Below are 27,945 nucleotides of genomic sequence, written 5' to 3'. Positions count from 1 at the left end.
CATCAGTTGTCTTGCTTTTCCTGCCTTTCAGCAATGCATTTATTTTGATAAGGAAAATCCACACATTAAAATCATTTTTATTTTTCTGCATTTTTGACACCAAAAGTGAATGTCTTATGTTACAATTTTCTATAGGATGGACACAAGTTTAGCTATTTAGATTACTCAAAAAAGCAGTTTAGAAGGAAAAAAAAATTAAACAGGAAAAAAACCCCCAAACCTATTGCTCTGCTACAAATTACCATGTTTGTCCCAAAGTTCACAGAAAGTAAAGCTCCCCCATTGCTATAGTCTACACAATAATTGTACCTAGAGTAAAAAGATATTGACTATTAACTAATGTTCTCAGCGTTTTATAAGTAGCACTTTAAGAATAAGTAGTATGATTTATTGCAATTTTGTACCAAGCAATAAGACTTAACATCTGTATGCTGCAGATTTAAGCACACCAAAAATGTATACATTCACTTTAAAAAAATTGTTGCTTATCACTCTTCATTGGTAGTAGTGAAGTCAGCTGCCTGCTCAACCAAGTTACACAATAGAGAGTGTTTCAGCATGCTTCCACTGAGAAAAATAGTCAACTGCATGAAAGTAGTAAATCTCACCTTAGAAGATGAAACTGTAGCAGAAAATGCAGCAATGCCCTCTTCATACAAGAATAAAACTTCATATGGAATTTTCACACTTTGAGAATACTTCTCTACGTGAATACTCAAAGATAATCACATAAAGCTGTGTTGGAAAGACCTCGCTTTTTTAAAAAAGAAAAAAAGACCACTGCTTAAATTGGAATTTAGACTACTTCAGATAACCTTGACCCAAAAAAGCATTTTAGTAGCAAATTATATTGATGCAATTTTTATTTTCCACACATTACTAATAAATAAGTTCCTCTAAGACATCTCTTGCCAATTAGTTTTGTATTCAGCTCCTACAACACTGTAAGCACTAAAATGAAGGGATACATTTAAATGAAGTTACACTTAAACAGTTACTAATATGATACTAAGACTTTTACAGAAATGCAAACAGGTTTACAGTTACATTTACTAAAAAGTTACAGTAATCTACAGAAAAGGTTGTTGTACTCTCTCTACACCCTAAGAGATCAAATTCAAATTGTTACTGAAAAAATGCATACAGAAATGCATTTCCCTTTATCCCATGTTAAAATCCTCCTCCACTATAATCTAGAGATAGAAGTACAACTTCTTTTCTGTACAAAGGAAAAGCTTTAAAAACACAGCTTCACATTTTACTACATTTTTGCCCTTCTCAGCTTCCAAGTTCTTGCAAAAACAAATATACATTTTCTCAAAAGTGAATTTAAATGATGTCCACATTAAAAAAATAAAGCCTACAAAAAGTTCAAAGATTTAAAAAAATGTTACTCCTATGGCAGTGATCTCCTACTAGTCCAAAGTCCAGAAAGTTACCGATGTCCATTTAATATTATCTTTCTTCATTTATCCAATTTATCAAGTTCCAAATCACATTATTTGTAAGAAGTCCTTGAGCCGATGAGAGGGCAGAAGAGTTCTCTACAATTAAAAATAGGAGATCAAATCGGGTGTGCCTTTCAGAAAGATACTCATTTGGCACTGCCCGGAGAGACAATATTCAGGTATTTAGAGAAAGGATTTCCTTGATTAGTTTCCATTGACTGATAAACCAAAAACAGGAAGACTGAAACAACAACAAAGAGAAGAACTTTTATCCACAGGGGAATGGACCGTTCTTTTTTTGTTGGTAGTTTCTCCGACTTGATGTCAGCCGAGGTACCATATTTTTCAACATACTTAGAGAAACTTTCATCCATTCTGAAGTCACTGTGCTCTATAGGTCGGCTAGCAGCTCCTTTGATTGGTCTACGGCAGCTAGCACTGTTAATTAAAAAAAAAAAACCAAATTGAAATATTGCATATTTAGAAGAGCAATCAAAAGTACACAGGAAAGTTTTAGTATAATTAAAGAACTAAATTATTTCTGCTGAATTCAGTACCTGAAATATCCATCAAACTCCCAAAATAGTAATCATAGATATGTTAAAGTTAATCATTCAGCGTTCAAACAAACACCCCTTAAAAAACTCTCAAATGCCACTTTACCCTATCCACATAAAAGGATCATAACTGGCAATAAAACTCGAGGAAGCGTCTCTATTTGCTTCTTTAATGATCACTTATGCAGCCTTGCAGGAATTTCTAAACATAAGATTATCTCTGGCCAATAAAATATATTCTAATGGCTAAGCCAATATACAGAGCCAGAAGACAAAGCAGTAAGGATTAAAAACACCACATACATTGCCAAGTCCTTATCGACAAGGAGTATACATGCATAATTTTTATTTTAAAAATAGTATAGATTTAACTAGACCTCAAAAACAAGAGAAAGCAAACCTGAGTGGTCAGCAACACACCACAGAAGTAGTAACTGGTACTGTATATTTTCCTTATCGTTCAGACTTTATGCAACTGCAGTTTAATTTGAAGCTAAAATTAATATGTTGGAAACACAGGAGATGATTTCACATCTTAACACAAGGAAACCTTCTCATTCTCTAAACAGGGCAGAGTTTTTTGAATTGCCTAATTAACCATAGGGTTGCTTCAATTTTTGTTTAAATATAAAGTTGCACACAAAAATGTAATAGCCCTTCCTAGATGCCATCTTATTCATGCTAAGAGTAATCTTTGACTACAACAGGACTGCTACTTAAAGAAAAAGGTAGGGTATGTGAAAATTCTTTTTGGCTCTGCGAAAGAAAACTCAAATATACTTTTTACGTTAATTTAACAGCAGGCCTAATGGAGCTGCATCTAGCCAAAAACTTAAATGCTGCAAGTCATGACCACAGAAAAGCCCTTTCCCTTTAACTTCCAGCACTCAGAAGTTCCAATAATAATTCCTATTATAGTACTACCCTGTTTTCCCTCCCCCAGTTTAAATAAAGAACGAGCTATTTTGGCTAACAAAACTTGTATATAGAACAGAAGAACTAGGTGGTCATCAAAAATGTCATTGAGCTAAAGTGCGAAAACTGTTCCTCAGAAATCTATCAATATAATCAAAAGATTATACTGATATAATTCAGCTTAAACTGGTTTAAGAGAACCGACAAATAAGCCCCCATAAACCTTAGAAATACCTAATTCCTGTAGGTGTTGATGCTTCATATGGGAACATTTCTTTCAGAATATCCCTTTCTACTCTTCTTTCTTCTGTAGCAGTTCTCTCCAGCACCTAGGAAGCCAAAAAACAGTTAGAGGCCAAGCAGACAAAGCAGAAAGAAAAACAAAAAGCATCTGCATAGCTATCTCAGTGACCATAACCATGTGCAATTTGTAAGAATGAATGAGTCACCCAGTGATACCCAAGAAGTTTAATTCTTGGGTTTAAGAATTTCATTTAACCTTAATTATTGGCAGAAGTCTGGTCACTTTTGGTATCTTAAAGCATTCAGAGATCTCCTCAGTTTCCTTTAAGATAAAGAATATATTGTATACATACTATACACCTGTCAGCCAATGATGTAGATGACCAAAAAAAAAAACCAAAAACCAAAAACTTAACCATCACCTCTATCATGGCTGTGTTGAGCAGATCACAACATTGGTTGTAGTGAACATGATTAAAAAGGCACTGATGTGGGTAATCTGTCTCTTCTTGCTGTAATAGCACAGTAAAATACTGACAGAAAAAAACATCAGCAGCTTGGAATAGAACATCAAGTTTTCCCACAACCTTCTATTTGATAAATAAGTCTATGTTCCAGTCATATTGTAAATGAAGTGTTAACAGAATTTTTTTCTACAGTAACTACACAAAGCAATGAACTCCATTTAAATTCAGACAAGCATTATCTTGCAATGTAAAATTCCAGAATATTACAGTATTACATTAACACAATTACATATACTTGCAGGTGCTTTAGACAGTTCTCCAAGAGATATAGTTTTGACAGCTTGAATAGGTTAACAGTAAAAGAATTATTTTCTTTCTTGATAACTGACAGGAATCTACAGATGCCTTTTTAATTCAGGTGTTTGGTCTAAAGTAATCCTACTGCTTGATTCCCTAAATTAAAGCACAACATTGTGTTTTTTCAGGATAGGCTGATCTACAAGATCAAAGGTAGATGGCCCAATTCTGCTCTATTTTGAGCTATTCAAAGAATTTAAAAGAAAAACAAAATCTTTATTTTGTTCAGAAAAAGAGCAGCAGAGAAATAACACATCAAAACATATTTGTCTGAGGAAAAAGAAAAAAAAAAAAGATTTTCACACACACACACCCCAAATATGAAAGGGGAAGATAAAAATAAGTTTATACTCTCTCATGTCATGTGACAACACTAATTTATATTGACTGTCACCTGGGCAATGATATCCTCCACCCCCTCTGTACTCAGAAGTAAGCACATACACACAAGAATTTTTTTCACAAAGAGTAAGCAAGAGCAATCTAAGTTTTAATTTATTTACTTCAGCTGTCATCAGTGGTTTCTTTGGTGTTCTTCTGGGCATGTCTGAGAGTTCACTGACTGACAGCGTAGGAGCTGCATGCTTGAAATTTCCAGGCAACCTATTGACAACCTGCCGAGATTCAAAATTGTTCAAACTCAGAGACAGCCAAGATACAAAATGAAAGGGGGCAAGGTGGCAGAACCAAACAACAAAACCTTTATGTGCATTGAATATATGCATGTTAGGAGTTAACTCAAGAAGGTTATGCAACAGATACTCCGAAATAAGCACAGGAAACATACAGCTTATCATTCCAAGCAGTTTCTTTTAAGCCATTGAGAAACATAAAAGCTATTTAGTTCACGAGAAAAGCCAAACTTAAAAGCAAATATTCCGCATGTACTTAAATAAATTAAGAAAAATATCTAAGCTTTTAACTTGGTTCTTTTCAACCCTCCCCCCAAGAAGACATCAGATGGGACCTAGGTGTCTATCTGGTCCCATTTCAAAGTGAACAGCATTAGGTACTAAACCAGACACTGAATATGTAGTTTCAAGACTACTGAATAGTCTTACTTTCCTTAAAACAGTATTTCATCTGTCCAAAACAGAATGATTCTGTCAGTGAAGACACATTACAGAAGAATGCCACTTGCACCATTGATTAAACATATTTACTAAGCATATTTACTAGGGTCTCGTTGCTTGAAGTCAATATAGTTTCAGCTATGGGAGTACTCTCTGATATTACAGCATCATCTATAGGCAACTGTGCTGTAGCTTCCACCTGTTTGTTTAAAACAAACAAAAGAAAACAATTGAATAAAATAGCCACTGGGACCCTAACAGTGAGAAGGAAAAAAAAAAAAAGCTTGTCTTAAAATAAGCCTCTCATCACCCTTTTTCTTGGTGTTCTTCTTGACACTCTTGTAGACTCCCTAGAAAATGCCTGGAGAGGTCCACTTTTTGAAGATCCACTTGTCCAGACAGTCTCAGTAACTTCATCTTGAGAATAGGTCTATTCAAGCATCAAACACATGATCACATACATGAAAACCAGCTGCCAACATTGGATACTCACAACCAAAAGCTAAAATAGCATGCATACTCCAAAAGAAATACGTCTATGATCAAAAAAAATAGATCCTAACACATTCAATAATGAATAGCCTGCTAGATTAGTAGAGTTGACCACAATACTTACAACATTAGAGCACATTACCGTTTAAATGCAGAACTGAGTAGATAATGCCCAACAGTAAAATCTGCTAATTTGCTCACTGCAATAGAGTGAGCTAACTAATACTGTGAGTAGTCACATGAAGTCATAGGCAGACAACATGAAGCTTTCAGGCCCATTACATTACCTGCCTACACACAAACACACCAAAAAAAAAAATCTATGAGCATAAGCAGAAAGCATCTCCTTCTTCTCTACACAGATAGGGCTCTATTGTCTCAAGCAAAGATAGGAATGGTTTATGCACAGCCACCTACATGTCAACAGGAACTAATCTCCAGGGGTCTCCACAGGGGTCATGTGGAGATACTTTATAATCTTAAAAGGTTCCACATAGAGAGGTGAAACTAAAAATTCTCACATAACAATAGGCTTAAAAGATCAAGCCTGACACAAATCTTTACAAATCTAAGTAACAACAGAAAACGTCAAACTCTTATAGCTATTAACAAACACAGATCACTCCCTAGGCTTTCTTTCAAGTTTTATGCTCAAGAAAAATATCCTCCTCAAAACTAATCCCAGGAGGGAAGGGGAAATGAAGACCTGCTTCTTCTAGATTACATATAAGATTTTCCTTTTTATTTGGTTAAGTTTAGAAATAAAAATTGTTACTTTGTTATAACTGAAATCTTTGCAAATTAACACCTCATTAACACCTCATGTATTACCGAGTTTCTGGAAGTCACACTCAGTTCTGATCAACGTTAGGCACACTGGTGCAAGTGTCAGTTACAGGTCCAACAGCAGAAATAACTTCACTGGAACACCATCAGCCCCAAAACAATGTGTTGAGAGAACAGGCTGAAAAGTATTTATTTATTGAGAGGGGACAGTGAAACTAGAAGCTGAGCAGTTTTATGATTCTGTGATGAGTTCTATATTATAGCAACTACATACCCAGCAGAGGGAGCACAAGCGTTTCTTTCACTTTATTCCAAAATCACTTAAGTACTTTAAAAAAACAAATGTACAGACCTCAGGTCCCAACAGATTCAGCTGTTTTATATAGAATTGTAGATTTTGGCCTAATTCTCAAAATTTCTTTACCATTTAAGCAGACTTCTGATGAAACATCTTACAACTCCTCTTTAAATATTCACCAGACACTGTCCTCTCTTCCTTAAGAAACGTTTAATCTGCAACCTACAATCATGGCTCCCCACCTCAACCTCATACACTTTTTACTTGAGAGGTGTTCTTTAGAAGCTTTGGGAACAATACTAATTTCAGAGTGGTTCTACTCAAACACAGTCCACTAAAGAAGGCAGTAAGACAATTCTCTCATCCTAATAGTGGAGAGCTCCCCCTTCCAGACTGTTTGACTAGGAATTACTTATCTTCTAATGATAAGTTAAAAGTACTTCACTAATAACTGCCTCTCTGTGTTCTCCAGATGCTTCAGTCATATGTTTTAAGTACCAAGGTTCAATTTTTTTCTTGCATGAAGAGTCTAGGAAGAAACAAGAATCTACTGCTTATGACCCAACCATACTTTAGCACAGCACAGTCAACAAACAAAATAATAAAAAAAAAAAAAAAAAGAAAAAATGTTGTCTATAGTTATGGTTATCCTCACTGTCAACTGAGCAGGCCTCTAGTCCTATTAGAATGTAACACTTGTTTAGGTACACCGACATCTACATAACCAGAGAAGCTACAATGGTGTGGTATGCGAGCACTATTCAGCATGTGCTTTTAACTGTCATACTACTCACGAGCAGCGAAGCTACAGATTATGACTTCACCTCAGTTATCATTTACAAAGCTTTTTATTGGGTGTGTGCCACATAAAATTTGTATGTCAGCAGCTGTAATGCTGCATGTTTTATTTTTAATAAACCAACAATCCAGGTAGGCAAAAAAACCAAAAATTCAGGAAGGAGGAGGGGAACATGGCACATGCGGAATGTCACTTTACAATGTCTCAAGGAGAGAGAGTAGTTGCACTTTACTCTTTAAAATTTATTGTTTAGCCTGCCTCTTTCTGTCCACTGCCATTTACTGAGGCCTGAGAGTATATATGTAGAGAGAGAGTTTGAATTCTATATTCACCTACTAGATTAGAAGGGGGAATTCAAGTTAGGGTTTTCTGCCAACTTTTCCAGTTCACTATGAGGAGCTAATTAAACATAATTAAAGACAAACAGCTGAGCTAAAGTTCATCCAGCCCTCCACTGCTAACTAACTGGTAAGGTCCATAAGCCTGTTCAACCTCCCCACCCAATTTCTCTTGCAGCAGTCTGCTTAGTGACTATCTATTTGCACTCTCTTCTCAAGAGAAAAGCAACACCTATCTTTGCCAAAGGACAATCTTGTCAGCTGTCTATGTCTGGGTTAAAACTAGGCCTGCACAGTACCTAGAAGTAACTAGGAAGTCTGCTCACACCACACTGCCCACCACTCTTCAGAGCCTCATAATCTTTAAGCCAATGCCACACAGTGCATGACAACTGCAATAATTCTGCAAAACAAGTATAGTCCCTTGACATACTAGCTGAAAACCTAAGATCCGATTCCACAGCAGGAAAAAACCTCCAAACTTCTCCATCTTCAGGTTTTATTCTCATCAAATATATAACTGCGCACATTTGCTAGCCAAAATCATTGAGCTGTTCTTGGCTTCAAGAAAATTTTTGTGAGGGCTGTTTGTTAGGGGTTTTTCAGATGTTGCTTTTTGTTGGTTTCTTTTTGTTTTAACACAGAGATCAGGAGTTGAAAGGTAAAAGGTTTAACAAAATAGAGTTACATTTTCTGAGGAATTAGACATAATTCTGAAATTAGATCAATTTTTGATTAATCAAGTGATATTCCTTTGATTAACTACTGGTAATTAAAATATGTAAGTTGCAAAATATTGCATCTAGACTGCACATGTAAGATTGCAAGACAAAACAGGTAATAACATAATATTAATACAGTGAAATAGAATGACCAAAAATTTAGTTAACAATCATCACTTGAAAATGTCACAAAAATACCTCACTATATATTTCTTGCCTTTTATTCTATAAGTGGGTTCCTGAAGACCAGAATTTTTGTTTGTTCATAGCAGAATTAAATATCTCTATTACACTGAATCTGGCAGGGATTTCTGGCTGAATAGCAATTTAGAAAAAAAAGTAACTCTTAAAATACAAGAATCTAAAGATTCAGATGTCCATTATGAAGACCATCATGAGCAGAAGTTCCCTGAATAAAGTAAGAAACATTTGGTGTGTTGAATTACATGTGTATTTTGATTTGTAGAAGTGAAATCTGTTCAGTTTGTACTCCAAAAATCGAATTTAAAAAAGCAGAACTAGTTATAAATCTTCATAACTCTACTGTATTACTCAAGATCACACAGAAAATAATAAGGTAAAGCATGTTACCTGCTTTAAGAGACATTCATAGTAAAAGCATGTTTATATACACACACTATCTAAATTGCAAGTATCTAGCATTTACCATGAAGTATTCAGAAAAGTCACTGTGATCTGCTAAAATACACCAAGCAATTAACAAGTCAGATTCTGAATTACTGAATGTTTTCTATACAAGTCCTTTACTGTAGCAAAAGCTCTCTACTTATTGGCCAGATGAAAACATAAAGACCCCCTAACCTAAGCTGGGGAACAGTGTATTTAGTGACACTGTCACATCACAAGGACAGATCAGCCACCAACTACCAAATCCAGAATTGAGCAGTTTGAAAATCTAAAGCGCTTCTGTAAAATCTCTCTTTTGTTGAGACAACAGAACTAATATTATTGATAAGTAAAGGACAAGTGGTACATACAGCCAGATCTAAACTTGGTATTTATTATTTTTCTTCTCAGGACCAGCTTTTAAACAAATTCATGTCTATATAGTACTGCTACTACAAACATAGTTGAAGAAAAAATATTATATAGATAGCTACTATATGTGTATACAAACACACACCTAGGCATATACTGAAATACATTACTTCATGTATTATATTTAAATGAGTCATTAAACAGATTTAAAATGCAGACATATATCCACAGATACACACCACATATATACATGGTTTGATATGGATGTATTTAAAAACAGTTTTTAAAAATAAAAAACCCACCCCTTTTTCCAAACTTCTTTTTCTTGAGAAACTGCTGCTTTTATTAAATTGAGTTGATCACAAACATCCCATAGGATGACATCAGCCCATGTGACTTAAAAACCTGTCAGGTTTCCAAAACTAAACATGTTAAGGTTGCCTACTATTCTCTAGGAGGTGCTATAGCAGCTGGCAAGTCAGACTAGAACATTAAAGTCAAACTTTGAACATAATTAGACAGGCTAAAAATGGCACCTATAGTTAATTCACAAGATTTTCATGCTGTATTAGAACAGGCTTTCTGAAAGAACTTTTAAAAAAAACTGCATAGTTCACTTAGTCAAATGTGATTATATTAAAAGTAGTAAGGTGTTTAGTGAGCACATCACCTGCAGTTAGTAGCTATTCCACATGCCACTAAATTAAACATACCTGGTTGTGTTCAACAACTCTTTTTTGTTTGAGTGCTACTGGCGTCTTCGTCCGGGCTTTCAGTGGTTCTCTCTTCTCAAGCCTCAATTCAGTCTTCGGATCTGCAACCAGGTTTAATATAACTAGTTTCTATAATACTACTGGTTGTTGTACTAGTTGAAACCTACTGTATTTTAATAAAAATTCACTTTAAGAGGCAACAAAGTCTGAGTTAACATTTCCTTAAAATTTGTGAGAAACGGGTATGTTTCTCCATTAAATGCAGAAGAACAAAGACTTCTGAATAACTTTAAAATTATTTTAAAACACTGACCCAAGTATTTACATTTTGTCCTACAAATTCTACATTTCAGATAAGCTTTGACCAATCCAGCAGTTCCATTTAGAAACTGGTATCAAATTGCAATTCCTTTAACTGAAGTACCATTCTACAATTGATTGTAGTATGGGTACTGAAGCTTTTCAACACCATTTGATGTTGTCAGCTTTGTTTCTCCTTTAGGATGTCCTTTTATATAAAACTCTGGTTTTGATGCCATAGAAAGGCAAGTGGTTAGCAGTCATCAATAAGAGAATGTATTATTTCCACTGCTTTTCTAAAATTCTAATAGCATTACACCAACCTATTTAGGTTTATTTATAGAAACCTTTTTTTTTTTTGGTGGGCGTGGAAGGGGAGTGTTTGGGTTTGAGGTTTTTCCCCAGCATTTGAACAGTTCAGTAATTAGATGAAGCATATGTAACTATAAGGGGGTAGCTGTCACTTGTGACTGGGCTCTTGGCTGTCCCAAAAATAAATCAATCAATCTCTAACATCCCTTCCCCCTTGAAAGTGCAAGAGAGAAAAGTTGAAAAACAAGCCCAAACATGCAAGGGAGATCAATCAAATTACTAACTGTAATTCAACCCTTTCTATCCTACCTCCATAGAAATGCCTGTAAAAACAACAAGAACAACCCCACCCCCAAAACCAAACCACACTATAAATAAGCATCTAACATTCCATTCATGTCACTCTTTAAAGCCTATACTTTTACTTTTTGTAAGATGTACGATGGTGTGATTTAGGTTCCACTTCCCCCACTACACTTTTTTGATACAAACTTGATATTAAAACCACAAAAAAAACACACACAGGACCAACCAGTCAATCCACCCCAAACTAAATTTATAAGGAACAGAGCATAAAAGGGATTGAGTCATAACTGAGAGATTAAAAAAAGTACAAAAGTTTAATAAACAAACATTCATTTGATATCCCATAGCAAATAATTGCTGTGAGCACCGTATGACAAAACTGCACTGGTACTTCGGTATGAAGTGCAAAGAACACCTTAGCACCTAATACACAGTTCTCTATCTCTCAGATTTACAGGCTCCAGTCTGGGGCAAATGGATAAAAGCTCAGTAGCAAAAAGTTTACTTTCCCAGAACAGGTACCTGGATCACTGTGCTAGTACTCTGTGATGAAGCACATGACTCACAGGGTTCACAGCAGTACCTTACAGCCTCACCTAACAGCAAGGCCATACCCTCTTTAGGTATTTCTACTGCAAGTATTATTGATATATAATTTGAATCATTCCCATGCAAGTTTCACTTTAGTCCTACCTTCTTCATTGTCACTGTACTGGTCAGAATCACTGTTTCCATTCTGTCTGGTGTTCTCAGTAGTTGAAATCGCTGGGAGAGGCACAGGCTCCTTCAGTTCAGGACCTTGCTCCATCAGTTTCAACAGCTTTTTCTCATAAAGTTTCCTAGTAGTAGCTATAACAAAGGAAGGATACATGCTAAAGATACAGTTTTCATCTTTCCTGACTTGATTGATAGAACTTGGCTGATACATATTCCTTGGGAATATTATTTATTTTTAATCAGTTTGTATGGCCCATAATGCATACCTCCAGGTACATAACTCTGCCTCTAAGGCTTCTAACTTTTTGGTTTAAGAGAATTTTTAGATAAACCATAGACCTCTTTGTACACTGAAAGTTATGAAAATGAAATCAATGGAAAGGGAATTTACCTGTTTCTTACATGTTTTGTTTCATATGCTGCAATACATAAGTTGTTATGCCCTCACAAAAAATTTAGTGAGTCTGACACTTCAAAGGTAACAGTTTCCATGCAGATTGCACCACTATTCTCTTAATTCCTTTACCCTGGAATTAATGTCCCTTCAACTTTAGCCTGTGCCTTGTTGGCAAATTGAGTCCAATAAGCATCAGAGATGGTGCAAGCAAGCAGCAACAGAACTTTTATTTGCTGGATCTAGCCATTAGGTTGGCTCCCTTGATCTTTGAGGGCAGATCTTTAAAAGGTATCAAGTCTAGCACACACTTCCACGTCAGGACTGTGCTGGCAAAAGTCTGTAGAGGTGACTGGTGCCTGAACTGCAGAAAAAAAAAATCTAACCTTAGAATTTTTCAGATAAGAGGAAACCACCCTTAAAAAGAAGTGGCAGACTCAAGAAACAGAATCCATACCCTCTAAGAACTAAAGGCTTTTAATTAGACCAAATTTGAACATCTTTCCAGTGGACTGCATAGGTTCTTGAGTTTTGCAGATTTGAATACCATCCAAGAGGAACAGGTTGCATGGGAAAGCATACAGAATCAGCTAACTGAAAATACTTTGAATACATACAGGACTGCAGTCTCCATCACTGACATGTCCATCCACCTAGGATTTCAAGGACATTCCACAGAAGACTCAGCATGCTACAGACAACAGTCTTTTTTTGAAGAGTTGTGAAATCAAATCCCCTTGCCGTTAGGCTAGTGCACAATCTGAAAGGCAAGGCACTTGGATCCCACATCACAGATGAGTGCTCAGGGCAGGAGATTAGGCTGGGGTCAGGACTACTCCTGATGTAGGCCAGCACAAAGAACAGAATGCTGGGCTCAAAGGGCCAGAAAAAAAACATTAGCAAAGCAAAACATTATTGCAAAATGCAGTGAGTAGGAAATGCTCTAGGGAAAGGGAAGTTCCCTGTTCTCATTCTGCTCTCAATGCTATTAGGTTATTATGTAAGATGTATTTTCTATTTACGTGGGCCCAGATCTCAACCTCTGTATCAGAAGACCTAATTACCCCAGCACTGAACTTTAACTAATAGTTACACAGCTTCAGAACAGAAGTTGGAACATCTCCAGCTGGCCTGGAGCACAAGAGGAGCAAACTGCAGACTTGCCTACACTGCAATGCTTCAAGTCTTAATGTAAATAGTTCAATGAAAACATCCTAAGTAGGAAGTAGTATTGAAACAGCACTGGTATTAATAAGTAACTGTATCAGAGGAGCTTAGAGCACTCACAAGTGAGGTTTAGTGAGAAATATGTTAAACAGATGAGTATTTGCTAGTTCAGTTGACCTACCTACAATTGGGCCAGGATTTACTCCGTACTTCACAAGTTGCTCTTGAAGGTCTTCATTACTCATCTCTGTTATATCTAGATCATCTTTCTCCTCTGGCCTGGGTTTGTCAGTTTTCTTTGTAGCTTTCTGTGAGTGTGTGAGGGAGAAACGAGAGACAGGGTGTTTACAGTTAATACAGAACACATCTTTTTCTTCTAAGGGAACAAGAAGTCGTAAGAGTACTAAACATATAAACCCAGAAAAAAGTCATTATATTCTCCCTCCCCCCACACCACTAAAGCTTATGTGAAACAGTACAAACATTTACACCTACTAAACAAATATGCCCAAGTTTCCTACTTAGGAAGGAAATACCCATTACAGACCTCCTCTATAGTAAAAAAAACCAAACCAAAACAAACCACCTCTTACTCATTATTCTGGTCATGTGTTTTAATTTGAAGTTCAAGTATACAATGGGAGGGGATTGCTTTCATATGACTGAAAAAGTAAGTTTCTAGCTGTTTCACCATCTCTACACTAAACTACAAATATTTATGTTCCATTGGTACTTCTTCCCATCATTTTTCTACCTAGTTGGTTAACATTTCCTCCTCTAACAATATGGAACAAGTTCTTCAGTATCTACATCCTCTCAACCTACTTTTCAAAACCTCTCTTCCTACTTGTCCTAGCACTCTCTCTGAGATTATATGATATTAGAAAGCAGGTGACAGAAAGGCAAAATTCAGAAACAATCTCAAATTTTCAAAATCCTGCCTGTCTGTTTAGGCCTCTGCTACAGTAGCTCTTACAAATTTTAAACCCAACTCTGGCAACACTACTTTAAACTACTTTGGCAATGCACCACCACCACCACATATAGATGGTTATCAAAATAATCTGTGGAGATGCTACTCCTAAATTAACAGTTTCCGTTAAACCCAGAGTGATCATAACATTTCTTCAACTTGGGAAGCCCCTACTACTATAACAGCCATTTCAAGCTCCAAAACTTGGAAGAAAGTGAAGAGGTAAGACATAAAAAAGTATGCTTAGGATTTGCATGCTCTCAACTAAGATCGATCTTGATACTGCTTTGAAACAAGTTGTATTTGTATTTCAAAGTTGCAGGATATAAACAGGAACAATTTCTACACTTATTATTTTTCTCAGCTTGGCTGCCCAGAGGCAAAAACCTAACTGGGTTTTCTGGTATTAACCAAAGACTAAAATTCCAAATACAAACAATCTATAACACTCAGACACAATTAACATGTCTTTTTCTTGTTGCATTTTGTAAGATAGAACCAAAACACTAAGATGACTGACATGAGTCAACAGTATCTAGCTAGGCCTTAATGTCAGTTCAATATTTGTTTGCATGTAAGCTTGGTCTTGCCTCAAGTATCTTAGTATTTTAAAGTTAAGCAGGGACTGTATGAGGATTTCCCAAACATAACTGACTCCAGATTTTCCTCTAACTCCTGGATTGTGAATATCCCAGCATGATGAACTTAAAATCAGCTGCTGAAAATAAGTGTTATCATGAACTCTTGGAATAGACTGCAAGCAGTCTGAAGAAAGCACAGAGTCATTAAAGTGATAGATTTGACTAAAGACAGATTTACAATTCCTTTATCAATCATTCCATTCCGAATTACTTTTTGAAGCAACAGAGCCTACTTACATAGCACACAAAAAACAATCAACCTGGAGCTATATGAGACTTTTATTCACTTCTGAATGTGCTGGTCGTAACACTATTTCAAGTATCACATTAACTTAAATTTCATATTCAGTGCATTTTTTCTGGACTACTGAACTGCCTAAACAGTAGGGAAGAAAAAAAGTTCCAAAACAAATGCTGGGTTTTCTTGTTGAGATCTGTTTAGACTATTGACAGCTCTGGTGTTTGCACACATCATCAAGCAGATTAACCAAGATGCTATTCCATATTTCAGAAGAAAATTAGCATAGTGCAGGAAATCAACTTTTCAATGACACTTTGAAGAAACTGGAAACCTAATTTTACCTGTCTCTACCTTTATATCACTTAGAGACCACAGAAAATGCTATGACAATATACAGCAGAAGCACTATTCAGCATTCTGCTGGATGCTGTACAGAAATATTAACTATCAAAAATCTAACTGCAAGTAATGAGTACTATGGTATTTTAACACAAGTAAACTCACATATCTCATGGTATCTTTGAGTTTGGTTTTTCCTTCCAAATACTATTTCACTTTTTCCTGTGCTACTGTCACACACAGACCACCAGAATAATCAGTTTCGGCAGAGAAAAAGAGCAGGGAGGGGATGAAAAAAGTTGAAAGTAATCTGTGCTCTTCAATAATTGGGCCAGATGTATTGATTATCTTGTGCTCTTCAAGGTCACAACTTTTACTTTTGAACACCTGTTCTCCTAAGCGCAGAAGCAAATGACTTCACTGGTACAAGTACAAAGTTGCCATTTAATCATTCACTGGACCACAAGATCAGCCCCTAGTGTAAGGCAGGATAGAAGAATTTCTCTCATATCTTGGCTGTGGTATGAAAGCATTAACCTCAGCAACAACATTATCTCTAATTACCCCTACTATTATAGTATAAAGCACCACTACACTTCCTGTGCATCAGGACAACTTGTCCATTGGACTATGCCATGAGACAGATCAGAAGAGCTAGCTTTAAAATTTATCCCCGCAAGTTAAAAAGCAATCAAACAACAACAAAAGCACACACACCCATACACATTTTCCTGGTCTGGTGACCACTGGTAAAATTTGTCTTACTGTGGTGCAGAGGTGAAGTGCTTAAAATGAGATTGTGGCAATACCCAGGATTGGCCACAGTAATTTGGTGCCACTGATCACTTCACACATAATGTAAATGTTTTTGCAACAATATACCCAGACCTATAAATCCTTATCTCAATATCATCTAATTTCATCCAGAGCTAGCAGCATTAAAAACATATTTCCATATTTCTATTTTATAGAAAACCAAAGATGGAAAAGGATCTGCATACTTCACTTGAGAGAGATTTGTTCATACCAAAGAGACAGCAATTTGGTAGTATTATCTGTCAGGCTCAGTTTCAGATTACCCAGGAACCAAGTCTTCAAACAAGTACTGTAGTGAATTATAGCCATGGGGCTGCCACACAGCATTCTCAGTACTAGAGCCACAGAAGAACAAGAGCACAAGAGAAGTTCATCTTCTCTCAGTATCATCTCTTGACTGCACAAAGCTTTCCCATTCTTCCATTAACAAGAGCAGAAAACACAAGTGATCAGAATTCAGACTTGGAAGCTACCTACCTCACCTTTGCCATTCCTGCTCAATAGAAATTAACAGCCACAGACCAGTTTATCAGGCAAACTTCACAAGCACCTTACTAGTCCCAGCACTATTCCAAAGAAACAGATAAGTAACATCTTGAAGAAGCTATTAAATAATATAAACAACTGTGAGACATCATCAAAAGCAGCATTTTCAAATCTCAAGCTAAACAGCACCTACATCAGGATACACAATGATTTTAATCCCAAACAGGTGCAGCTTCATCACTAGAAGCAGAAAGAGTCAGGGCCTATTTACTGTTTCTCTGAATGAGGTTAAGATAGGCTAAAGAAAGGCCAAATCACACCAACAGAATGCTCTTTAATTCTCCAGTTTGCATAGACTTCTCTCCGGTAACAAATAAATATTTCTTAGGAGAGGTGAAGATAAGGAACTGCATATGTGAAGTGTTAATAATAGACTTACATTGTGAAATAGAGAGGTCTCTGTACCATACACAAACATTTCCTGCAGTAGAATTTTCTTTTTTAAAACCAAATCCTACTGAACTTTTTAACCTCAAAGGCCTGGAGACAACATTTACCAAGAGCTACAGGACAGACAAAATAAACAACGGAAAGGAAATTATGCAGCAGCAATTCAAAGATCCTGATACACACAACTTAAAAAACTCACTACCTTTTAACTAGCTAGTAAGTGCCAGACTTAGAATTTTCAAGCCTAAGTACAGTAACAGTCCTAAATAAAGGTAAACAGTAAAAGTCCTAAATAAAATCTTAAATACAAGATTAGGGACTACTCAACTCTTTCAACCCCTTCTCCCTTCAGATGCTGGGTTCCAGTGAAGGGAATGTACCCACTTTGAAAGCAGATGAATGCTATATAATGAAGAGTTGCTTCCAGAAACAACTCTCTTTCACTTAGGTGAAAAGTAAAAATTCACAACAAAAAACCAAATCAAGAAACCAAACTGGTGGGTCTCATAGCTCAATCAACTGAATGGTGACCTGGAGACCTGGCTGGTGTACAACTGACATGCACTGCTAGACAAAAATTACTTCAGTGGGATTCTTTTATTTAAATATAAATTATTACCCCAGCACTCTAACAAGGTTATCTCCTTAGTTCATGAGTCTAGAATTGCAGAAAGTCTGAAGGTGCAGAGCAGCATGGCAGGACTTCTCGCTGTGGTGGGAATTACTCTCTCCCCTACTGCCCACAGGTGTCACTCAGCCAGCAAATGACTGCCATTTAAAAGGCCACAAAGGTTTTAATCCGTATTCTGGGTCACATTTGTATGGCACATCATAATCAAGACATACAGCCACACACAGGGAACACCAAATAGATTTCTTCACTAGGTAAGCATATATGCTTTACATTCACTCACCTATCTGAGCACAGTTTCACTTTCCACACACCTAATCTTCATAAATTACCAGTTTTACTTACCTTCTCTTTTCCAATAGGGAAGGGGTTGAAGCCATAGTTACCTCAGGTACAGATATTATCACTACCACACCATTCTCACCATAAAGGACTGAAGCTAGCTCTTAACTTACTTGTTTATTTAATTAGCACAAAAAGACCCCAAAGAAACAAAACCAAAAAAAACCAACAAACCAACCCAAACATCTTTACCTAATAGGTCTCTCTTACAAACTTTCATCAAACAGGTCCATATGATTTCATCATACCTTCACTGACAGATCTGAGGAGGAGACATCTGACTGATCTTTTTCAAATCATCACTTTAAAGGTGAAAAATTTCACTCAATGTGTTTTAGAAGAGATTCTTCCAGGACATGAAATACACCAAATAGCTAAATCATAATTCTACACATTCTGAGCTCTGAACAGTTCCTGTTTGGCAATGGTGTCAAGACAGTATTTTCAGCATGTGTTTTAAAACAATGGTCCTAAAGAGGTAAAAATGCAATTTCATAGTTACTTTTGAGCTCTGTCCTGATATTCAGCCCATAACTAACCAAGACCAGGAGCATCCAGATGCAGATGGTTTCCCCTGCAGGAAACAGGTGTCTCACATACCCAAACACTGTCCTCACGTACCACTATGCTAAACAAGCTCAGGGAAAAAAAGTTGCTCAAAGACATTAGTAGAGCTAGAGAAGCTGACTCTTCCAGACAATATTATCAGACTGAGGCAAGAACAGGCATGGTTTTAAAAGCTTTTCCTCTCCTGGTAAGAGTATAGCTAAAGTGAGATATATATCCTTGGGTTGGATTTAGTATTCATAGAGCTGTGCTGGAAAGAGTGGTGGATTCAAAAGGCATCATTTGTAGCACAATTAAAACTATAGGGTTTTGTCTCTGCACAGCTTTTATCAATAGAAAATGTGCACCCAAATGCATCCTCGAATGCCCAGAACTTAGGAAAAAAGAACACTAAAATGACAATGCACACAGGTTAAAATGACTAATGATTACAGCAATGTCAAAACACTAACTTCCACTATCAAGAGACCTGGTTTAGCCTTCAGTGACTGCAGCATAGATATTCAGAGTACTCCTCTGAACTTGTCCATTTCACGAGAAGCAGTGCCTTCCCCCCTTCAGGATCCGCAGGTCAGCCGACAGGTCCCGTAAGGTTCCGACCCAGCTCTAACAGGAGCAGCCGCGGCCTCGCTCCCGCACACGCGGCTCCTCCGCGGGCCGCCGGCCCCGCAGCGCCCCCTGCCGCCCATGGCCGCCGGCAGCGCGGCCGCACCCGCTCTACCCTCCGACCGCTCCACGGACACGGGCACTGCAACTCCAGCGGGCTGCGGGACCAGAGAGGGTTACAGCTACTGGCTCCTAACAACGGGAACTGTGAAATGGCCCAATGACCAGCAAACCCATCCAGTGAACACCACCGAGCCGGGACCACCCTTACTCAGGCCAACACAGTATCCTCATTACAATATTTTTTTTTCCACACCAAAAGCCATATTAAGGAATATATTTTGTAGATCTTTGACAGCCTATGCCATAAAGTAAGGACAGACTGCTTTTTAACTGTAATCCCAACCCTTTCAAAGAAGCTAAACAAGAGAGAATCGCTGTCAAGACTGCTGGCCTTCAGCAGGCAGCACACAGTTAAGCATTGACAACTGTTGTGTTGGTATTACTATTGAAAAAGCACAAACTTCAGAAAAACGAGGTTACGTCTCTCACTTGTGTTACTCCTCTCCTCCATTAAAAAAAAAACATTCCTCTGCTCCAAGAGTGATTCTGACCCTTTACTGCTTCTCCCTCTAAGCATCCAGCATTCATTCATTCATTCCAACAGCGAGGGTGAGTCTTCACTCCCAAATCAGTTTGTTGGGGTTTTTGTTAACCGTTTATTATTGCTTGGTTTGGGTGGGTTTTTTTAAAGTTTGTAGAATATTAAGCTAGAGCCAGAGAAATACCAAGTAAGGAGCAGGAGAAGGCACAGTGGGACAGAACCCTCCAAAATGCAAGTCTATGTAAATGCTTTTCCAAACATTTTACTAGCATTGACTGAGTCACCTGGATTACAGAAACTTTTGTAACTTTCAAGCTAAGCAACAGTAAATTCTTAGAGTGGTACAGGAAACAGAGTCCACTTTTTTAATCCCATGAAAGATATACTTGTAATGTAGTCAAGTATTTTGGTGTTCTAGAAACATATTTAGTTGACTGCCTAAAAGTTTGAAACAAATGGTTTAAAACTCCCTCAAGGTACACAAGCCAATACTACCATTTCTAAGACCTGTAACATACATAAATATGGAGCTATTAAAACACTGCAATTTTGTTATTCAGATCTCAACCTAACAACATGCCGTTATAGCATTACATGTTATAAAGTACTTTTAATTTCCTTGTGCACCCAGTAAAAACTGTTTTCTAGCCCTTTTAAATGTAAAACATAAAAGCAATGCCCAGTATAGAACAGTGAATTTACACAGAGGAGTTTAGAGACAGAGGTTTGTTTCCAGAGCCTACTAAGTGACCTACAGGTAATATGGAATTCCTTTATTTTATTCCTCCTTTCCATAAATCCTTGCAGTTCCCGCTTCCTCTCTTTGCCCCTTATTTCTAGTTTCTTCTTTTTCAGAGGTCTGTCTCCTTCCCCTTCCACCTTCTCCTAATCTTATCAAGATATTTTGCTTTGTTTCCTCACCAGAATCCCAGTCCTCTGGGATGTCAGACTTACTTTTGCTCTACCTCTCCCTTCCAAGCGTTCTGAGGACAGGTAGATTACTCTTCTTGAAGGAGAGCTGATCAGAAAAGCACTCTTGTGCCAGAAGGCATTAACAGGGACAACAGGTAATCAAGCTACAAGCAATTTCAGAACAACTTAAGCTGCACAAAGCAGGCAACAAACATACGTCCTCCAAGTTTGTTTGTTTTGCTTGGCGGGTATTATCTGGGATTTTTCCGTGTGTTTTGGTTTGGGGTTGGATTTTTTGGCAGAGGGAAACAACACAACACAGGGCACAACGGACCCGAATCTGAACAACTATCACTAGAATATTCGCTGAAGTCCTGGAAGTTATGATGATACGGTGTTCTGATATTAATACACAAGATAAGCATAAATAGCACACAGCCTTCCAGACATTGTTAACAGCAGTGTAGGAGTACCACCCATTCTGTAAACATCAAAAAAGTCACCCTTAATTGTTTAAACTTAAGCACTGTGGAAAGGAAAAATCAGATCTAGGATAGAAACTTCAGCAGTTTCAAGACGTTCCTCCTCCAACAAGTGTGAAACAAGTCAGATCCAAGCTCATCCTGTTTTACTCAAAAGCACCTTATGAGCGCTACCAGCAGATCACTGTAAGCCAGCAAAGTGTCTAGTTCACTGTAAAGTTACTTCAGTGAGTGCCAGTTAACCGTTTGAATTAGACAGATGTTAAAAAGCACTAAATAACTTGGTTAGAAATCTCTTCCTCTTTTAGTTGCAGTTTTCAATTTCTTAACTCAAGAACTGTTTTTTGACGTTTTTTGGAGGCTAAAGCATGAGAGACCTTAAAAGGATTCAATTTCTCTGCACTCCCTTTACTAATGAGCTTTGAAAGACAGTATCTCAGATACAATTAAATACTTGTAATATCACACACACTACAACTCCAGAAACTGGCAATCAGTATCCAAGCTCTTACTCGAGACTAGACAGTTTAGAATTATCAATTACACGACTGCTTTCTCAATATATGCAAGTTTACAGACCACTTATTAAAAGTTAAGAAGGAAATCACATTTTCCCAAAGAGAAAAATTCCAAATAGCTTCAGCTCCCCCTCTTCCTTTACATGATAAAGTCTAAGAAAGCAAGTACATTGGACAAACTGAGCATGCAGCAGAGGCCCTTTGCTATAAAACACATGCTTAGAGGTACGAGCGAGACATCTACATTATGCAGATCCTCTTTACACTAAACAGTCCACTTCATTAAGTGAAAGCTGTTCCCTCACAGATTCCTCCTTTCATCTAGAGGTATTTACAGCGCGTAGCATTGCTGTAGTACAACTGAGACAGCTGACGGGAATCCTCTCCCAGAGTAAGTTGCAACCTCGCGCGGTTCTCTCGCTTCGTTCCTCCAACACCGAAATTTTCTACTTAGGAGACCGCCCGCCAAACCACAGTAAAGGCTTCCCAGTTTACAACCGGGGGGCTGTCGCACCCTCCCACGCGCGGTCGCGCGGCCCTGACGGCTGGAGGGGCCCCCCCGCACGGGCCAGTCGCTCCAAGGTGGGACGCGATCTGGAGGCGCAGTCGGCGGCCACCCGGCACCGACCCGCGGTTCCAGCCCAGCTCCCCGCTCGACGCAGCGGCCGCTGCCGCTCTGCCCCGGGCGGTGGGACCGTCCCCGCTGGGCACGATCGCGCGCTCAGCCGAGCCGGAGGGTGCCCCGGTCCCGCGCGGGAGGCCGTGCGGGGCGCCCCGGTGCCTCACCGCGGTCTCCGCGCCGCGGCCGGCGGGCGAGAGCGGCCGCCCCTTCGGGCGGGAAAGCGGGCCCGAGGCTGCCGGGAAGCCGCGGCGGCGCGGGCGGGAGGCGGCTGTACTCACCCGCCCGGCGGTGGCAGCGCCGCGGCTCCGGGCGCCGAGAGGTGTGGGCTCCCGCTCCTCGTCGCTGGAGAAGTCCGGCTGCGCGACAGCAGGCGGGTTGCGGGCGGTGAGGTGCTGCAGGTAGAGCTGCACGTACACGTCCTTGCGCTGCTCGCCGCCCGGCAGGCTCACATTGTTAGCGATCAGCTCGCTCTTCAGCTTCTCCTTGGTCAGCACCGACGGGTCCGCCAGGAACTCGGGCATCGCCGCCGGCCACCGCCGCCACCGCTCTCCCAGGAGAGGCAGCAACAAAGCGCGGGGAGAAGGGGCGGGGGAGCAGCAGGAGGAGGAGAAGGAGGACTCGCCTGCCCCGCGCCAGGGACCAGCTCCACAGCGGGCGGGCGCACGCAACGAGCGCTCCTTCCCAGCCGGCAATAAACCGCGCCCCGATTGGCGGGGAGGAGAAGGAAGCGGCTCCGCTATTGGCTGCCGGGCGGCAAAGGGGCAAGGCGCGCGGGCCCCGGCAGCGTTGGTGCTTTGCGCGAGGGACAGTCACGCAGTTTAAATTCGGCTCGGGCGGGAGAGGCGTGTGGGGCGGTGCTCGCGCGCGGGGCTGGGTAGGGCGGGGGGGAGCTGTCCCTCACGGCGGCACCGCCCACCCCCCAGCGCCGCCCGGGGCTCTCCCGGGATCTCCCCACCGCTCTCTCGGGTCACAGGCTACGTTCCCCCCTGCCAGGAAGGGAATGAGAAGCGGAGCGGGCGGTTAAGGAGATCCTAGTAACCTGCAGCGATCCCGGTCACCTGCTGCCGGTTCTGCCCGCGCCGCCGCCCCCCAAGGCTGTCCCCTCGGCAGAGCGATGGGCTGGCGGAGCCCTCCCTACTTCCCGCCGGCTGCAGCGCGGGCCGGGCGGACACAGGAGCTCGCTCTCCCCCGGGATAACTGCGCTGGCCGCCGCCCGAGCGCTCGGCTGCGCCTGACCCGTTAGCTGTGGGCTCCAGCAGAAATCCAGCCGGGAAACCGGTAGCTAATCTGTTGCTGCGACTGCTGCCGTCGCATGACTTAAATGTTAAAAAAAAAAATTTAAAAATCGCATCTGTAGTATCGCAGAGTTTGAAAGGCATGTAGTTATTTTATTTATTTATTTACTTACTTATAAAGCTGACTTCAAAAATTTCGCGAGTGTGTCCCTGCTGGGGAAGTAGGACTGAGTTTCAAGACAGTCTTGCAGTCTCTAAACAAGCGGGTTAAATCTTTCTGTGCTTACATGCTGCTTGCTGGGAACACGCACTGCTTGTATTTTATGACGGGAAGGGTTTAGTATTTAGAACTGACTATATATTCTATGCTTTTGAGAACTGCCTTCCAGTATCAGAGATAAGAATTTAAATGTGAATATTTTAATTTGCCCATCAGTCATGGACCTAAAACAGGATTGTTAGTGTTTGCACCCACTCCTCTTTATGTTCCAGAAAGAGTTTTAAATTGCTGTTAAGGAGAGGGATTTCCACTGTTCGGGTGTGCTCCACCATGGAACTGTCGTGGTGGCTGTTGTTCCTGTTTATCTCACCATAGCTGCAGTATCAGCTAGATAAAGGTGATGAGGGTTATCTGTGTGGAAAGTAATTTCGAGGCAAATCAAGGACCCACTCACAGGAAGCCTGATGCTTCCCACTGAAGAATTGGTGTGGTGTAACAAACTAATTAATACAAGTGAGAAGTTTAGCTTGAGGAATTAATTTAGTGCAAGTAGTTCGATGAGGTGGCAATCATCTGAAGTTCATTATAACTTCTATCTGAAAGTGCTTGGTTCTTGGTGCTGTATATACTTCACCTATTCAGTTTGTTATACAACAAGGCTGAGCAGTGGGCAGAAACATCTTCCATTAACAGCATACACAGCAAAAATGTATTGATGTGGATTAACTAGTATCACTTACTTTTAAGCGTGAATAGAACAAATTAGATGGTTCTATATATTTTTCAGCATATCTTACCCAAAATTTTTCCTGGAACGTGGATATTAAATGATAGGTGTTTTGGAAATGGTTAAAGGAAATTTAATTCCTCTCCAAATTTGATAGTACTAAAGTGTAGATAGTATTTTTCAGCTTAAAAAGCTTTTAGGTGCCTTGAAAAATAGACTTTCCCCTAGCTTTAAGAATTCACTTCTTATTCAGATATGAAACTAGATATGATCAACAGGTGTTCTCCAGGCAAAGCAAAGATGGGAAAGTAATATAAGAAAGCACCAAAATGTACACATGCATGACGATTAACACTGGAACCTGCAACCTGTAGACCTTTATACAGCCGAGGATCCGCACCTTTATTGTTTGTTTTGTTTGAAGGAAAGTAAGTCACATTTTGTAGCATAAGGCAGCAGTCAAGGGGCCTAAGGGAATGAGTCCATTATGAACGAGCTCAAAAGATCTTTCTAATGTTGTTACAGTGGGGAACAAACCCCGCAAATGTGAGGTGGTCCGTATGCCTATCCAAGGATTTGTTTCGTCATTGTTTAGAATATGGAACTGTTGTTTTACTGTGCCTTCTGTGAAGCATTCCAGTATTTGAATGTTTATCCCTAGCACCAAGTTCTGGTTTTCAAAGACCAGAATACCTGCCTCTACCCGAGAAACAGGTAGTCACACTTTACCTCTTGTCAGTATAAATGCTGACAAAAGGGAAGCTAAGGGAAAAAAATGCAAACGTTGTGAGACTATGGCCATTTTTAGTGGTTAAAAAAACTGTTGTAAGCTTGCCTAAAAATGTGAAATATGCTGAAAGGAGAAGCCAAAAATCTTTCCTTTGTAGGACCCTCCCAAATGTCTGGAATTTGTTAGTCTTCCTGAGAAAGAGATTTTTCAGTCATACATTCGTCTTTGACATGAAAACATTGCATGTCTCTTAAACTGTCTCAGATTTCTAGCTCTGAGTTTCCCCAAGTGTGCAATTCCTAATCTCAAAGGCCACCCATAAAAATGAGATAGTTTGTTGTGATACACTGAAAAAATATATTTTCTATATCTGTGTGTTCAAAAAAGTAACCTAAGTTCACTGGAGGACTTGGAAAACACTTAATCCATAATGAGGTATAAATGTATAATTGGCATTCTTGTGTAACATTTGCCTCATAACATGTAACATTGTGAAGACTATAAACTCGTTCATAGCCAAGGCATTTCAGTAAGTGTTACAGATATGCCGTTGCCTCAGACTGAGCTGATAAGGAAATGTAAAAAAGCTATATATATGAAGTATTAATTCAGTCTTGGTGCACAGCGGGTTTCACAATGAAAATGATATTCCATCTGAGTAAGGCAATAGAAACTGGAAAGCATTACTATAAATAAAATAAGCAGTTTCCTAATCATCATAGCACAGTGTAACTATACTTTTTAGAATCAATAATTTCTTTTCCACATTCTTGATTAATTTAGAAAAATTAGGTGGCTTCCTAATAACTCTAGCTTTTTTATTAGAAACATCTGAAGTAGAAATGGCAAAGTGATAAGGAAAAAAGCATGCCTTACTATAATGGAGCACATTGCTTCTGGAGCACTTCTAGAGCTGGCAGCCACTGAGGAATGCTGCTCTGTGGTGTTGCCTGACATGGTGCACAGACAGGTGAATACAGGGGTGTCCAGCACTGTACAGCTGCTCCCAGGCAGGGAAAGAAATGTGTACGACTGCTTTAAAACTTCTTACTGCCGACACTGTGATAGTCAAAGGCCTGTACCAACAAAGACTGGAAACAAGTATCAGCTCCTACCTAAGTACACTGACAAATGAATGAAAAGGAAAATTTTCAGGGTAGTTTCCTATACTGAATCATTTCCAAACTATAATTATTTGTATATCTATTTCTATCATACACAGACAGAGATAATGCCAAAGCTATGCTTACCATGTGTAAGCTATCACCTCAGCACCACGATTTTTTGAAGCTTATGTGACTTTAAGTTATTGTCTATATTTAGCTAGGAACAATTTCATAAGAAAAAACGTCTGCATAAAGAGATCAGTTGGGTTAAAAACAAAGTATTTAGAAGTTAGAAGGAGACAAAAAGCACAGAAGCACATGTGCTGTTGAAATGCTGGTAAGAGACAAATACCCACCAGCATATTTAAGTGCCCCAGAATTAATGGAGTCAACTTGATAAAACAGCTGCGAGATTAAAGAGAACTACTATCCCCACTTCACTGGTAGGAAATTGAGAGGGAGAGTTTGCATATAGCTAAGGCACATTTAATTCTTTCATTTAGTTTTGAGACATAACTAGATTATTTTGATTTAGGGACAATGGGCTCTCTCTCCAAAGAGCTGACAAAAACCTTAACTAAGCCATTAGTATTTATGGTTGTTGCTGAAGGGGATGATCCTGCTCTCTATCCTGTCCCACGCACTCCTGGTGCTTTTCTTATGTTGGATCTAGTAGTTGTGCTGCTGGATCTGCACGCTGAGCCAGCAGCTGCTGCTGTGCCATTGCAAGTTGTGATCCAAGGGGAAGGAGGGGAATGTGCAGGCAGGAATGGACAGGGCAGAGCGAGATGGACTGTTTTGTGACAACCTGCACTCATGTTAGGTATATTAGTGTGAAATCACACCCGGAAAACTTCGGCTCCTATAAGCAGATCTTCTGTATTGTCACTAGATGAACCCCTTACTGCAAGCCAGAGGTATTGCCTGGCAACAAACTGGAATGTTTAGAGCAGAGCACCTGCTTTGGCAGAGGTACAGGAATGCAAGCAGATTGCCACCACTTCTTGCATCCAGCTCTCTGGATGGTGAGGCAGAGAGACAAGATACTTTGTGGGATCACAGAAATATGTAACAGATTATGCATCCCATACAAAATGCATCCATCTCACAGATTACCCATAAAAGGAAAAAAAAAGAAAAGAAAAAAAGGACTAACCGCATAAATGGAAGTCCCGTCAGCATAGCACTGTGAGGCAGTCCTCCATGTCCATTCAGACCTGGTAAAAACTGAGTCAGCTGAAATACTGTGATCAGTTTTGAGCATTTAAAAATGCAACTTGTTTGGAAAGACTCC

The 27,945-nt window shown here is 39.4% G+C and overlaps 1 protein-coding gene across 6 annotated transcripts; it reads right to left on the bottom strand.

The window, feature by feature from the left end:
* Positions 1-8: 8 nt before the first annotated feature.
* Positions 9-27,930, bottom strand: TMPO (thymopoietin). Of its 6 annotated transcripts, none has more exons than XM_032687794.1 (9): positions 27,808-27,930; positions 13,585-13,711; positions 11,819-11,974; positions 10,208-10,308; positions 5,371-5,490; positions 5,164-5,259; positions 4,491-4,601; positions 3,155-3,249; positions 9-1,886 (listed from the first exon to the last, which is right to left on the bottom strand). In XM_032687794.1, exons 1-9 carry the CDS (start codon positions 27,913-27,915, stop codon positions 1,595-1,597), a joined length of 1,206 nt encoding a protein of 401 aa, XP_032543685.1. In that variant the 5' UTR covers positions 27,916-27,930; the 3' UTR covers positions 9-1,594. The 6 variants fall into 6 exon arrangements, with proteins under 6 accessions (XP_032543685.1, XP_032543683.1, XP_032543686.1 ...); XM_032687792.1 differs by lacking the exon at positions 27,808-27,930 and adding an exon at positions 22,912-23,334; XM_032687795.1 differs by lacking the exon at positions 27,808-27,930 and adding an exon at positions 19,342-19,401.
* Between the last annotated feature and the right edge of the window lie 15 nt (positions 27,931-27,945).

This window comes from Chiroxiphia lanceolata, chromosome 5 (assembly GCF_009829145.1).
Source record: "Chiroxiphia lanceolata isolate bChiLan1 chromosome 5, bChiLan1.pri, whole genome shotgun sequence".
Taxonomy (NCBI): domain Eukaryota; kingdom Metazoa; phylum Chordata; class Aves; order Passeriformes; family Pipridae; genus Chiroxiphia; species Chiroxiphia lanceolata.
This window is presented reverse-complemented; position numbering and strand designations above follow the sequence as displayed.

What these genes read in the sequence shown, in the direction of transcription:
- TMPO (XM_032687792.1), bottom strand. Translation starts at nt 23,154, where the DNA reads ATGCCCGAGTTCCTGGCGGACCCGTCGGTGCTGACCAAGGAGAAGCTG. An exon ending in GTACAGTGACAATGAAGAAG is followed by an intron (nt 10,309 to 11,818) that starts GTAGGACTAAAG and finishes ACCTGGTTGCAG; the next exon opens with ATCCGAAGACTGAATTGAGG. An exon ending in CTTCAAGCAACGAGACCCTA is followed by an intron (nt 4,602 to 5,163) that starts GTAAATATGCTT and finishes GAATCTCGGCAG; the next exon opens with GTTGTCAATAGGTTGCCTGG.